This window comes from Psammomys obesus, unplaced genomic scaffold (assembly GCF_907164565.1).
Source record: "Psammomys obesus unplaced genomic scaffold, mPsaObe1.curated_primary_1811, whole genome shotgun sequence".
In the NCBI taxonomy this organism is placed as follows: domain Eukaryota; kingdom Metazoa; phylum Chordata; class Mammalia; order Rodentia; family Muridae; genus Psammomys; species Psammomys obesus.
The window spans coordinates 13,163,871-13,178,531 of record NW_026596101.1 but is presented as its reverse complement, the minus strand read 5'-3'; the positions used below and the strand labels follow the sequence as shown (position 1 = coordinate 13,178,531).

Below are 14,661 nucleotides of genomic sequence, written 5' to 3'. Positions count from 1 at the left end.
TGTTTGTTTGTTTTTCCATACAGTATATTCTGATTATGGCTTTCCATGCCTATCCATACCTTTTTTCCTTTGGTTTCCCCTGAGAAAACAAGCAGGTATCTAAGGAATTAAAAAAAAAAAAAAAAAAAAAAAAGTAAAAGAAGATAAAAATAAAAACAGGACAAAACAAACTAAGAAAAAGAAAAAGCACAAGAAACACATATATTCACACACATTAATCTTATGAAAACACAAAACCAGAAACCATAGTATATATGCAAAGGGCCTGTAAAAAATGCCTAGATACAAAATTATGATACAGCTTCCAAAGATGCCATTGCGTTTACCTTCTACTGGGCGTGGGGCCCTGCCCTTGATTTTCTCTGATGAGACTCCCCGGAATAAACTAGTTTTTCGTTTGTAAGTGATTGTTGATTGGAGATAGCTTTTGGTTAGGGACCAGAGTGTATGTCCACATCTCCTCAGCTTCAGGACCCTATCTGGTGCAGGCCCCGTGCATGCTGCCACAGTCTCTGTAAGTTCATATGCTATGTTTAGAAAACCTTTCTGTGTTGTCTTCCATCCTCTCCAGCTCCTACACTCTTTCTACCTCCTCTTCTATAGAGTTCTCTGAGCCCTGAAGTGAGGGATTTGATAGAGACATCCCATTTAAGGCTGGGTGTTCCTAAGTCTATCACTCTCTGCACATTGTCTGGCTTTAGGCTCTGTATTTGTTCCCATTCGTTGCAGGAGGAATGGTCTTGAATGATGACTAAGCTTGGCACTGACTGATCTGTAGGTATAGTAGAATATCATTGGGAGTAATTAATTTCATTGCTATGTTTCTTTAGCAGAAGAGTAGTATTTGGTTTTCTCCTGATAAAGGAACATAGCAATAAAATTACTATCAAAGATAGAGGTTTCGGCCACCCAAACCCATCTCAAGTATGGGTTCCATCTCATGGTGTGGGCCTTAAATCCAATCAGGTATTGATTGGTTACTCCCACAGGCTCTGTGCAGCTATGCACACGCATATCTTGCGAGTAGGTCACCATTGTAAATCGAAGGGTTTGTAGCAGGGTTGGTTTTTACTTTTCTTCTTCTTTTTTGGTAGGATACAGAGTACTGTCCAGTATCATGAACACTATTTCATAGGGGTGAAGGCCTCAAGTAGTACCAGATCAGATCGACTTCTTTGTATTCATTGAGTTATGTTGATATTGTCTTCATCAGTAGGGTCTTATTTTGTGGAGATCAACCAATAGGCTGGGTTCTTGGGGTATGTCTGTGGGGCCCCTTTTGCCAACAACTTGATTAGATGTAACCTATCCTTAGAAATGGAGGCTTCATTGGTGATGAGAGATGTCTGATTAGGGCTTTGTCTCTCCCATTATTTGGTGATTCCATTTAGATTTCTTATATATACATATATATTTTACGAAGCTTCTATTTGTGGTTTTTCATAGAACCTCTCAAATGGTACTTCGTTTTTGTCCCTTTCCATATTTTCTCTCTTACCCCCTTTCCACTTTCTGTCCGGTTTATCCTTATTTTAGTACATTTTGAGTGTGCAGTATTTTTTCTCTTTGAATTTCAAGTTGTCCACTCAATTTTCCTTTTTTAAAATTATTTGAACTTTTAGCTTCCAGGCATAACTGACTTAAGCAAGACTTAGAAGGGTGTAGATCTAGACTGGTAGGTTTTCTGTGCATTGAAAACTTGAGTGATAGTTTTATGTATGTGTTTGCTGCACATGTGTAGCTCTTCTGTCTACAGTTGAGGCACCAGTTTGTACTTTTGTAAAGTTTTAATTTTTTGTGATTGCAACAGTTTTAAACAGGTTTGCTGTTTTCTTTACCATTAGCTCTGGTTTTCATGTGACTGAAAGAATTGGTCCCTCCTTTTGTTACTTTGTTCTTCACTCTTCTACATTTTCTGTTCCTTTACTGGTTGAGAAAATGTTTGTTGTTGTTAATTACTTGGGTCAGCATTTGTTAACTGGATAAATCTGTTAATATTTTTGGAGATTATATGTCATGTTTAGTCTGCATATATGTATGTTTGTTCACCTGGTGCTTGTGAGGATTTGAAAAGCATCTGATATCCTGGAATTGGAGTTACAGATGGTTGTGTGCTGGACAAAACCCAGGTCCTTTACAGGACAGTAAGTGCTCTTAACTGTGGAGCCATCTCTAGTCCAGTGAATCTATTCGTTAAAATGTGCTTATTTTCTTCTATCCCCTTTTCATAGTATTAGTCTAGAATAATTCGCTACACTTTGGTACTTCTTCCTTCTCACCCTCTTCCCTCACATTGCCTTGTGGTAAAAACTCACGATTTTTACATTTTGTATATATAGCATACTGAGTTGATTTTAGTGTTCCATATGTGTTTAGTTAGTTGTTTAGAACTAACTCATCACTTATAACTTTTTAGGGGTTTCATTCCTGGCTGAGACTTACTTTTATTTACTGTGTGTGTCCACCCGCGTGTACGATAATCAAATAAAATTCTTAAAATTGGAAAGTAGGATTTATTCATAGCTAGTTAATTTTTGATACATATTTGGTGGAAGTATAAAGTAACAGTTTATAAAACTGTAGGTACTCAGACATGATTAACTTAGTTAAAGGCTTTGACTGCTGCGGATTGATTTTTGGGATGTGGGCTGATACAAACATTAATGTACTTGCAGCAACCTTGGGACTTTTTTGCCAATATTGAAAGGGACTCGTCATTTAACTGCTAAGCCTTGTTATGAAAGAACATACTGCTTCAAGTAAAGATACTGTTATTAGACTTGTGCTTCTGAATTGTATGACATAATAAAACTTGGAGCTTCTTCAGCTTTTATTTAATACAGTACCATATATGGAAGAACTGAGATTTTGAATGAATGAATGCCCATGGTAGTGGTAAAGCCTTCCTCTCGTAAAATGTTGTCCATGGTAGCCCCTGGATGTTTATGGCCTGGGGATAGTTTTCCTACAGAGTCTGTTCCTACTGAGGTTAAACCACCTCCTTGTTCCCGTGTAAATAATTAGCATGCTGAGCTTCTTGAGTGCTACAGTTTATCTGCCTAAGAGAACAGACCACCTCATCCTGGCTTTTCTGTGTTGGTGTGTCTTTATGTCTGTCCTTTCTTCATTTCCTCACTTCTTCCAGTCAGGGTTCTGGGAACCTTGCAAGGACATAGCAGCAACTTACCATTGTCTATGCACCTTTGCTAGTCTGGAGCTCACAGGTCCATCTGCCTTCCTCTACCACACTTAGTGTCTGTTCGGTTTTTGATGATAGATATTTAAGTTAGATTTCATTAATAGTGTATCAGACTGAGTAGAAAAGAAAGACATTCTAAAACTACATGCTACACATAGAAGTGAAGAAATAGAGCCAGCTGTGGTGGCACACATCTTTAATCCTAGATAGAGGCTGGCAGGATCTCTAAGTTCAAGGCTGGCTTGGCTCTACAAAGTGAGTCCAGGATACCTATGGATATACAGAGAAACCATGTCTACAAAAAAACAAAAACAACAACAAAAAAGTGAGTGAATGGCACTTTGGACTCTTTATTTTTTTAGAATTTCATATATATGAGTGCTGCATTTACATAATTCCTACCTCCTGCATTCTAAAACTCACGATTTTTACATTTTGTATATATAGCATACTGAGTTGATTTTAGTGTTCCATATGTGTTTAGTTAGTTGTTCAGAACTAACTCATCACTTATAACTTTTTAGGGGTTTCATTCCTGGCTGAGACTTACTTTTATTTACTGTGTGTGTCCACCTGCGTGTAGGTTTTTGTACCACATGGATGCAGGAGCACCGTGTGTGTATTTGTCTGTGTCTTTGTGTCCCTGAATGTAGGTTTGTGTACCACATACATGCAGGAGGACCTTTAGGTCAAAACTCAGATTCTCTGTAAAGAGCCATAAGTGCTCTGGTCCTCCTCTCTATGCAGTTTGCCTGTGGCTTTTTGTCTTGGGGAAGGGCCTTGTGTGATTTTCTTCAACCATGTTGGCACATGAACTGTTGTCATTATGCAGGTCTTGTTTGAACAGTTCTTTCGAAACTTAATGCTGCAGCTTCCCTGTTACGTCTATAAGACACTGTTCAGCAGCAGGCATCTTGAGATTCTCTGGCTCATGCAGTCTCCTCTTCCCCCCCCCCACCCTTATGCAATGTTCCTGAACCTTAGATATAAGGGTTGCATTGTAGGTGTATCAGTTGTAGATTTTGTACTTTGAACATTTGTGGTTTCTACCTGCTGTTAAAAAAAAAGCTTCTTTGACAAGGGTGAGAGCTGCATACACTTATGTGTGGGTATAAAGATAAATAGATGCAGTTAGAAATGCTGGTTTAGGAATTAGAAGGGTCTCCTCAAGGATCCATGATCTTGATCATATGTGGGTAGTTGACTCGGTTTACAGTAACAAGCATGAATTCCCTCCTATTTAGCCAGCCTGAAGTCCAGTTAGTTGCTGTTGGTTAGCCCCAAGGTAAAAGTGCCATTACTCAGCCATTGGAGATATCTTGCTGGTCTGGTCTTGTCTGTAGGGTTTATGGCTAGGTAGGACTAGTGACTGCTCCTCTCCCTTGGCGGTTGGCATAGCACCTTTGGATACTTTAGAGCTGGTCTTCAGGAAGGAGGCTACCAGGTTAGTTCTATTTATTCTTCCAAGTCCTGTGTCTGGAGTGTGCATGATATCTTCATCAATAGTGTCTTAAATTCACATTCTGCTAGGCAACCAAGGGTGTAATGGCTTATATTGTTTGGAGAGTCTCTTATACTTCTTAAATTAAAAAGCAAAACAAAACCATGAAACCACTGTGATTTCTATCAAATGTCTGTGGTACAGCCAAATGTATGGGTTTTGAAGTTAGAGAAATTGGGTGGCATTATCACATACTAGTTGCATTTATAGGGTAGACTGTTGTGTGAAAATGAAGGCACTGTGAATATTGTTTGTGAATTTGAGGCTTTGCAGTTCTCTGCATAAGCAGCATAAGTAGACTTAATGGAAAACACTGAAATCCAAAGATGTGTTTTGTACATTTTTTTTTCTTCAGCATTTGTCATTTAGTACTCACATTACACTTAGCTGTGATTCTGATGATTGTTGATAATTTTGTGATCGCAAAACCTTTTTTAAAAAGTTGTTTATTTTTAGGAACTAAAGTTAATTTTATATACATATCAGGACATAATAGACATTCCCTGATTGAGTAGTTTGGCTTTTTCATAGTTTTATAGAAATAATGTTGAGTAAAGTACATTACAGTGAAAGGGAGACAAGATGTGTAAAACTGCTAAAAGTACTAAAATTATTGGGGTTATAAAAGCAACCTAAGCAATCGAAATAGATTTATTTTCTTCTTTATAGAGTTTTATTTGGGAATTAATGATACTACAAAGAATCATGTCTATGTTGGTCCCTATGAGCAAATAAAAAATTTAGAGTTCTAGTAACACATCTCATGGATATTTTCCAGTAGTTGAAGGCACAGCACTAGTACAATGTTAAAGATTGTTGGAATTTATTATAATTCAGCTGCACTGTAAATTACATAAATTACTTCAAAGACACTAAAAAATTTGTTTATTTTTATATGTATGGTTGTTTTGCCTGAGTGTAATGTCTGAGTATCTGGTGTGTGCCTGCTTCCCACAGACACAATGCTGTTGAATCCCTGGGGACTTGAGTTACAGAAACTTGTGAGTTGCTGTGTGGGTCCTGGGAATCAAACCTGTTCCGCTAGAAGAACAGCTAGTGCTCTTAACTGATGAGCCATATTTCCCATTTCCTCCAAGCTCTTTCTGCCAAGTCTTGTTTCAAGACTTTCAGTCTTTTAGATTTGCTGTAATTAAGGGGAAACTGCATTCTTGTAAAAGTGTTTGGTATAGAAACCAAAGTTTTTAACAAAATTGTAAAGTTTGATTAAATGTATAGATTATATTAAAAATTGTAGTAATGGAGCAGAGTCATATTTAAAATACTTTTTGTGCTGACTACTTTACCGAACTATATCCAGTAATAAAATGATATATGACATTGAGTAAAATGTTTGGGTGCAAAAGAATGCTTGAGAAAACTTTGCAAATAAACTGACAGTTATGTTTGTCTTGTCTCTCTTACAAAGTTCTAATTGAATGGTCAGAATGTAGAATATTGTGCTAAGTTTTTTTCCGGAATGAGTTTTGAAGCATTCTGTTTTTCATGTTCCTTCTTTTTGCTGACTGATTCCATTTAACACACTGTGTGTGACTCGGCAGAGCTTTTACTGTGAAGCACTGCTCCTACTTTCTCCCACTAAAGGCCTTACACTGTAAAATTATTATTTTGCAGTATCCCTTTTACTATTCAACGACTATGTGAATTGCTAACAGATCCAAGAAGAAATTATACAGGAACAGACAAATTTCTCAGAGGAGTAGAAAAGGTATGTATTCTGTCACAAGAATTAAAGTGAAACCTGAAAGGTCCCAGAAAAGAGCACTGACAAGAGTTGTTTCATAGACTGTTGACTGAATTGTGTTTTCTAAATTACATTCAGTGTTTCACAGAAAGAAATTTATAAGCTGGGGCAGAAGAATGACCCAAGAGGTCCTAGGCAAGCATTAATTTTAAATTTGAGGAAATGGCTTGTTTTGTTTATAAGTGTTTTCTTCATCAAACATTAAAAAACAAAACCAAACCAAAGCCCTTCAAAAAGACATGAGTGTTAGCAGTACATTGTAAATATTGCTGTGGAATTCTAAAGGCACACAATTCAGAGGCACACAACTTTGGAAATTAGAGTGTAAAGCATTAAATGATACATGTTGAATAGAAAGATCCAGATTATGGGAGGAATGGTACTCATGAGTCAGGAAAGAGTATTCTGGAGAAAGGAAGTACCTTAATACCCAAAGTTGTACCATATCTCATATGGTAGTTGATCCTAAAACATTCTTTTTTTTTGTTTCAAAATCAGTCCTTCCTTTTACTCTGGGAACAGGAGTCTAAGACCATTAATTTTGGGTTTTTCAGTAGTTCTTAAGGCTCACCAGACTTGTATGTTCTGTTGAGCCTTCATGTTGTCTGTTAATGAGGGTTCATCAGCACTTCAGCGTAAGGACCCTGAGCGATTGTGTTTTGGGTGTTTTTTGTTTTGTGCTTTTTTTTTTTCTTCAATGGACAGAGTATCCCTGCCAACATTTGCCAAATCAATGCTTCAGTGTTTTACAATCTGAGCCAGGGATTTAAACAAAATTTTCTCTGAAATTTGGATGATAGGCCTTTGAGAAAGGGACCTTAAAGGTAGTACTCCTCTGGCGCAATCTGTAAAGGAGGGCATTTGGTCTCTCCTTTGGCTGAATATTATTTTATAGATAAGAAAATTCATTATACTTGGACTTAATATTTGAATTTCAAAATAGTTTTAGAAGAGAGACTAGGGATTTGGCTCACACAGACCATCACCTTGGTGAGTAGATGCCATACTTCTGTGAGGACCAGAGTTTGGATCCCTAGAACCAACATAAAATGGTGGTATTTATGGTGGCCTGCTTGTAATTAATTCCAGCTTTGAAAGGTGGAGACAGGGGATCACAGAACAAATTGCCTGTTGAGCACTGGGTTTAATTGAGAGGTCCTGTCTCATTGAATGAATGCATGCACAGGAAAATGGAAAATAAAATGGACAGTGCTGTTACATACAGTGCACGTTGTCTGGGTCCCAAAATACGGATTTAAAAAGAAGCCAGTAAGAGGTATTTAAAAGTGAAACAACATTCTCACATGCAGTATGGTAGTTTCCAGTAGTCATAATGCCATTTATCTGATTTAAATTATTAGAGTTGTTCTTCCTTTAAGAAAAGAAAATATTTTATCCTGGTGTGGTGGTACAAGCCTTTAATCCCTGCACTTGGGAGTCAGAGACAAGCCTGTCTCTGAGTTCTTGGCCAGCCTGGTCTACATAATGAATTCCAGGCCAGCCAGACTTTAAAAAGGGTAGGGTGGAATTGGTGGGAGTGGAGATCAGACCTGATCCTGAGACCAGACACACATGCATACAAGATAAATAAGAATGTGATATAGCAAGCCAGTGAGCGTTGCAGTCAGACCCTCTGGAAGTCTTGTTGCTCTTAGTTTTTGTTTTATTGGTTTTCATTTTGCTTTCATTTGGAATAAATGGAGGCTTACCCTACTCATGAGGGTGATTCTGAGAATTTCAAACAAATGCTTAAACTTTTTTGTTACAGTGGTTTTTTTTTTTTTTCTTCATTCATTGAGTCACCAATTTTTGTTGTTTCAGAATGTGATGGTTGTTAGCTGTGTTTGTCCTTCTTCAGAGTAAGTATAGAGATTTTTTTTCTGCTTTTGATAAAAAGTACTATATTCTAATTATTTTAATATGTTGTTCAAATTGCCTGCATCTATTTTATATGTAACTAAACATTATAATATCTATTCACTGTGAAATCTACCACCACCTGGTCCCTCAGGGTAGAAAGTTGCCAAAATACTGCTCAACTGTTTCCAGTAGAGAGATTTGAACCAAGGAGACTGATGAATTACTGCAGTTTTGGCCTCTTAGATGCTTTTCCAGCATTGACAGTTAGGTTTGAAATAAAGTACTTCGTGGTATTCTCCATGATGGACAAGTATTGCTAGTTGTCAGGATTTCTATACCAAATTAAAAACTTGGGTGGGTCCGTGCATCTTTTCAGTCATGTCACCATTAGTGTTTAGGTCTGTGCATTTAGCCTTCAGAGACTGTAAGTGCCCTGGGGCACGGGAAAGAGAGGCTTCTGGATCGCTGCCTAGTGCCATTTGTTTCCTAGACAATAACAGCAGTTTTGTTTTTAGAGCTCTTAACTTTACCTGTCTTGCTTGGTAGAAGAACCAAAAAAATTATGGTCCAAAATTGATTTCCTTTTGGATTAAATGTTTTGCTTTTCTGATGAATGTGAAGTTATCTGAAGAACAGTCCAAGAGGTTTGGAAGCAGGTGTCATTACTAGTTTCTCAGCCCATACTCAAGTGTGTGAGTTGGTGTGTGTGTGCTAATGTGTATGAATTTGACAACTGTGTTATGAAAGACCTTCTAGACCCAGATCCTTTTTAATGTGTTTATTTTGCTTATTCTGTGTGTTTTTGCCTGCATGCATGTAAGTATACGTTGTTAGTGCCATGGAGTTGAGAAGGGGCCATCAGTTCTTCTTAATGGGAGTTATGGGTGATTGTGAGTTGCCTTTGGGTGCTGGGAACAGAACCCAGATCCTCTGGAAGATCAGCTTGTGCTCTTACCTGCTGAGCCATCTCTAGCCCTGCACCCAGATTCTTACCAAAATTAGTGAGCTGCTTATAAACCCTCCTTCCTGCTGTTCTTCCATTATTGCTTATTTCTCTGTGGCCCTGTCTGCCCTGGAACTTTATGTAGTCCAGGCTGGCCTGGAACTCACAGAGCTCCACTTGCCTCTGCCTTCTAGTGTTGGGATTAAAGTCATATACTACCATGTTCACCTGAAATGTTTTCTTTTATTATAGGAAAAACAATTCTAATAGTTTAAACAGAATGAATGGTGTTATGTTTCCTGGAAGCTCTCCAAACTATACTGACAGGTGAGAATATTGTAGGGTTTGTTTGTTTGTTTGTTTTAAACCATCTAGAGTGTCTGTGTTTTCTAGTAGCATTTGACTTACCAAGTTTAGTGTACTTTTTTTTTTAAAGATATATGTATGTATATATGTATTTATTTATGTATATGGGTACTTGGTCTGCATGTACATCTGCACATCAGAAAATGACATCAGACAGTTGTGAGCCAACATATGGGTGCTAGGAATTGAACTCAGGACCTTCGGAACAGCAGTGAGTGCTCTTAACCACTGAGCCATCTCTCTAGCCCTACTTTTTTTTTTTTTTTTTTTTTCATTTTATTGGGAGGGTACAAGATCCATGTTACATTATGGAAGATATACCAGGCTACATTTGCTAATTAGGGTAAGGCATGGATTCGAAAGCCAGAATTAGTGCAAAATATTTGCGATATGTACTTTGGAAGGGGTGATTGAGCTATATAAAATTTTAAATTATTTTTAATTTCTATATTTTCATATTTTTGTAAAAGTGGAAAATGATGTTAATTTATCTCGTTATAGGTCTAATATAAATGGGCCTGGGACACCCAGGCCACTTAATCGACCAAAGCTTTCTTTGTCAGCCCCCTTGACAACAAATGGTTTGCCTGAGAGCACAGATAGCAGAGAGTCAGACCTGCAGCAAAGTGAAGAGAAAGCCCACAGGTTTGTGTGTTTTATATTTAGAGAGAGAAATGCATAGAAAGTTTACATCTATTAATGCTTCTTAGCACTGTTTACTATTCACAAGGTACAACAGACCTTCTGTATTTTAATGGGCTCCATCTATAGGCATGGAAGGTTAAAAGATCAAAAGTAATTGAGGGATAAAACTTGGATTTGTGCTGGTTAGGTACAGACTTTGTCCCCACTGCCCATAGTGTTTACTTCAGTAGGTATTATGTCATCTAGCAGGGATTCAAAGTAGAAGGGAGGCTCTGTGCATGTCCTTTGAGGTCTTTTGGGCTTTGGTGCCCTTGGGATCTGGGAACTTCCCTTGGGTTCTGTGGGATGATCTATTTACTGTCCCAAGGGACTGAACAGTCCTTAAAGTGGCTGACGGAGCTGGAGCTTCTGGGCTGCCTCAATACAGCTGAAGGTGATTGCAGACAAGATTTTCTAGAATTTCCCAGAATGGGCATAGAACTTGCCCAATGGATCCTTGATGGGAGTATTCATGAAACAGTTCAGATTGCTTTGGAATTTTTCTCTTGTGTTTTTCTTAGCACAAATATTGCTGTCTAATTTGATAGTGCAATTTGTTAAGTATTGTAGATTGTGAGGAAAATAATTTTATTAATGACACTTCAAAAACCATTTGCAGTGATTCTCCAGCATCTGAACCAGAAGTTTCCTCAATGAGCCCTGTTAAAAATAAACATCCAGATGAAGATGCTTCAGAAGCTGAGGAGCATGAGGTGAAAAGACTGAGGTTTGACAAAGAAGGTGAAGTCCGAGAGACAGCTGGTCACACAGTGTCCAGTGAAGGCTCCTCAGTTAGGGCAGAGGAAACGGAGGTAGCGTCTTCCCCTCCGGAGAAGGACAGAGACAGTCGAACTAGGCAGCACTGTACAGAAGAGGACGATGAGGAAGAAGAGGAGGAAGAAGGTGAGAAAGGGGGGGGAGATTCCCCCACTCTTCCCACCCCCATGTGCTTTCTACGCCGGGGCTCCTCACCATGCTGGTGTTGCGCTCTTGTCCCACCTGTGTGTGGTTGAGGCCGTATGAACCGTAGATAACAGGATTCATGAAACTTAACTGGGTTTGTTTAAATAGAATTTAACAACAGCATTTGCTTATTTCTAGAATCTTTTATGACACCAAGAGAAATGATCCCAGAAAAAAAAAATCAAGAAAAAGAATCTGATGACGCCTTAACTGTGAATGAAGAGACTTCAGAGGAGAGTAATCAGATGGAGGATTCTACTAGGTCTCCAACTCAGAAAGAGTCCCATGCAGAAAGGAGTGAAAGTACAGGGGCTGTGAGTAGTTCTGACTGCCGTGACACAGAAGAGTCAGGAGGGTCCCCCTCCAGTAAAACTGGAGAAAGTGTGTCAGAGGCATCCATGGAAAATGATGACACCACAGACGTCACAGACGAACCAATGGAACAAGACTAACTATTTAGAAACACTTAGAGGCAGTATTTTACATACAGTTCTGGTTTTACACTGTATAAAACTTTTAAGTAATAAATAAAGTGGACCTTTAGTTTTACAAGAGAAACAGGCTGTAAAATAAAGAACCTTAAGAATAAACCCCGAGAGAGTTGTACATGGAAGAGCTGTGAACACCGGCTCCTCTGGGTCCCGCTTATTGCTGATTTTCTTGTTTTGTTTGGGTTTCTGTTTGGTTTTTCCTGGTGTACTCAAATCAGTGGTTTGTGTATAGATTTTTTTTTTTTTAATTTAGAATTAAAGTTTTTAAACTGGAAGATAATTATAATTTTGAAAACTTTTTGAAGGTGATGACATTTGGTTTATACATACACAAGGAAGATTTTTGTCTTGTCTCTAGTGGTTTCCATATTTTTTGGTAATAGTTTAAAACATGTTAACATGTGAATTACATAGGGTTTCATGTGGTTTCAGATTTTTATTGTTTGACTGTACAATGGAACTTTAAGTCATATATACATATATAGATTATCCTAAGGGGGAATGTTCTATTTTTCTGTTTCTATAAGAGATGAATACAGTGGATACTTTTTTATTGGTGATGACTGAGTTCACTTCTTTCAGAAGACATTTTGTTTCTCTTCTGAGTAATTGAGATACAATCTGGCCCCTGTGAAACCCTGGAAATCTTAAGTATGTTGAAATACCAGGTTAAACACATTCCAAGAGATCTGTGCAAATTATACTTCTAAGGTGCCTGAGGGAAAAAAAAAAAAGACTTCATTATTTATGAGAAAATGTGCTTTATCTTGGGAGTTTTGTTGAAGCATTAGCTCACGGTTAGTATGAGCACTTACAGCCTACTATGAAACCATCTCAGAAGAGCCTGTAGGTCTCATGATGCTTGGTTGCTTTTCTGAACATTGTGAACATTACGCCTTTCTTTTTGAATTATGCCATATTCACATGGCACTGGTGGGAGACATCACGTACCGGAAGAATTAGAGATTACTTCAGTAAGGCACCTGAGCTAAAGTGACTAAAGCTTTAGGGGCACACGGAAACCACCATGGTTTGTATAACAGTTTGAAGGGAATTAACATTTTTGAACATGCTTCTGCGACAGCCAGTGTTATATTTTTCAGATCAACACAAAGCACAATGGTTACTATTCTAAACTCAATGTTTTCAAATTCACATATTTAAAGTCATGCAAGCTGCAACTTCCCTGTCAAAATTACTGGCTGCCAAATTTATACTTGTTTCTTCAGCTGTACTTTTTGATATTTAGAATTTTTAAATTTCTGTAAAGTAGATTTTGTAGACTGTAATGTGTTCACTGCCTTTGTGAAGCGGTATATAATTGTATAATTTCGTGTGTAACTGAATGCTTGGGCTTTCAATACAGTATTCATATAAAGCAATAAAAATGTTATGAAATATTTGAGTACATTTTTATCAAAATACAGAAGAATCCCTTTTTTAGTTTCAGATACCTGAAGTACACAGATGGACTATAATATCTGATGCAAACAGTTTCTCACACTGTATCATAAGCTTTGGTGATTCGGAGGGAAACCTGGTTTCCATTTTGACTACTTAGACATTATTCTGGCTAGAAACAAGATATGCAGCTTCGTTTGTTCATAAGGTAATATACTACTGATTGACGACCTTCGGGTTTACAGCAGCTAGATGATGTATTTATGAATCTGTCAGATAAAATTGAATGTTGGTTTCCTGCTCCCAAGAAGGGTGGAAATCAAACATAACCTTTAAAAATTTTTGGCAAAAATGTTAAAATGAAGCAAATTTCCAGTGTGACTTTTATTTGTAGTGACCCGTTACTCTATTTAGTTGAGGGATTGCCAGTGAGAGCAAATTTTAAACATTTTACGTTTAGAAAATTTGAGGTTTTCCTTAGGGTATTTATGAGATTGTTGTCAATAAACCTGTTCTCTAAGCTCCTGTGACCTTTGATAGTCTTTATTTATGGTGCCATGGACCATTTGCAGATGAATCAGTTTGCTGCTGGTTAAAAGTTAAAGATTTAGCATCATGAATGGAGGTCTGTGGTTTTATTTGTACACTTGCAACTTACTATCTTTGCAAGGGGAACTGTATTTCTTTATTAAATAAAGTAAAATTAATAATGGTGAATGTACCAAAATGACATCACTCAATTCTATGAGAGGTCTGCATTTTAATCTATAGTTTAATAGTTTTAATATTTATTAGCTATTCCTATGTTGATCATAGAAGAAAGTTGTTGCTGTTTATACAGATACATGTAGGATACTGGTGGAGGCTCTCTAGGGCAGTGCAATACTTCTCACATTGTGAAACCATGTTCAACCTGGCTGTAGACTCATTGGCCCCTTGAAGTCCATTTCCACAAGTATTGTTAGATGAACTTAAAAGAGACATCATGCAAGGGACGCATCAGTACTAACACAAACTGAGTCATTTGTTAATGTTGAAAAGGCAAGTTCTATGTACATTTTCTTAATGACCCTGCAGAGTCATGGGAAGATTGAAGGGAGAGTCAAGACTTTGGTGGCTGAAGTAGCTGGCCCTTTGATGTTGAATAGATTCTTAACTCTTTCTCCATCCCTACCGGACATGGAAGAATTGAGTGATGCTGATGAGAAAAGTATACCTGTGTCATGTTTTTTGCCACCTTTTCCTTTTAAATAAAAGTTTTGAAAACACATTTTTGAAAAAATGTCTTTTCAGTTTTGTAGAACCGAAGTGAGTAGTGAAGATATATTTTGAGTGTTATTAGATAAGTTTAATCTACTTAATGTTTGTCACAATTACAGCCTTTCCCATGTGTAGTCAGAGCAACAGAGTTAAAATGCTTTGGCTTTGGAAAGCTGTCCCAGCAATCCTATGTCAGAAAGTCTGGCCTGGTAAAGCATTGAGATCCCGGTG

The 14,661-nt window shown here is 37.7% G+C and overlaps 1 protein-coding gene across 1 annotated transcript in view; it reads left to right on the top strand.

Moving 5' to 3' along the window:
* Ppp4r2 (protein phosphatase 4 regulatory subunit 2) overlaps nucleotides 1-14,440 on the top strand; it is a 39,352-nt gene extending 24,912 nt beyond the window's left edge. Inside the window, exons 4-9 of the mRNA XM_055628518.1 lie at nucleotides 6,333-6,426; nucleotides 8,284-8,321; nucleotides 9,518-9,592; nucleotides 10,133-10,276; nucleotides 10,935-11,218; nucleotides 11,417-14,440. Coding sequence (XP_055484493.1) covers nucleotides 6,333-6,426; nucleotides 8,284-8,321; nucleotides 9,518-9,592; nucleotides 10,133-10,276; nucleotides 10,935-11,218; nucleotides 11,417-11,730 — 949 coding nt within the window. The 3' untranslated portion in view covers nucleotides 11,731-14,440. The remainder of the gene's footprint in view (nucleotides 1-6,332; nucleotides 6,427-8,283; nucleotides 8,322-9,517; nucleotides 9,593-10,132; nucleotides 10,277-10,934; nucleotides 11,219-11,416) is intronic.
* The last annotated feature ends 221 nt before the right edge of the window (nucleotides 14,441-14,661 follow it).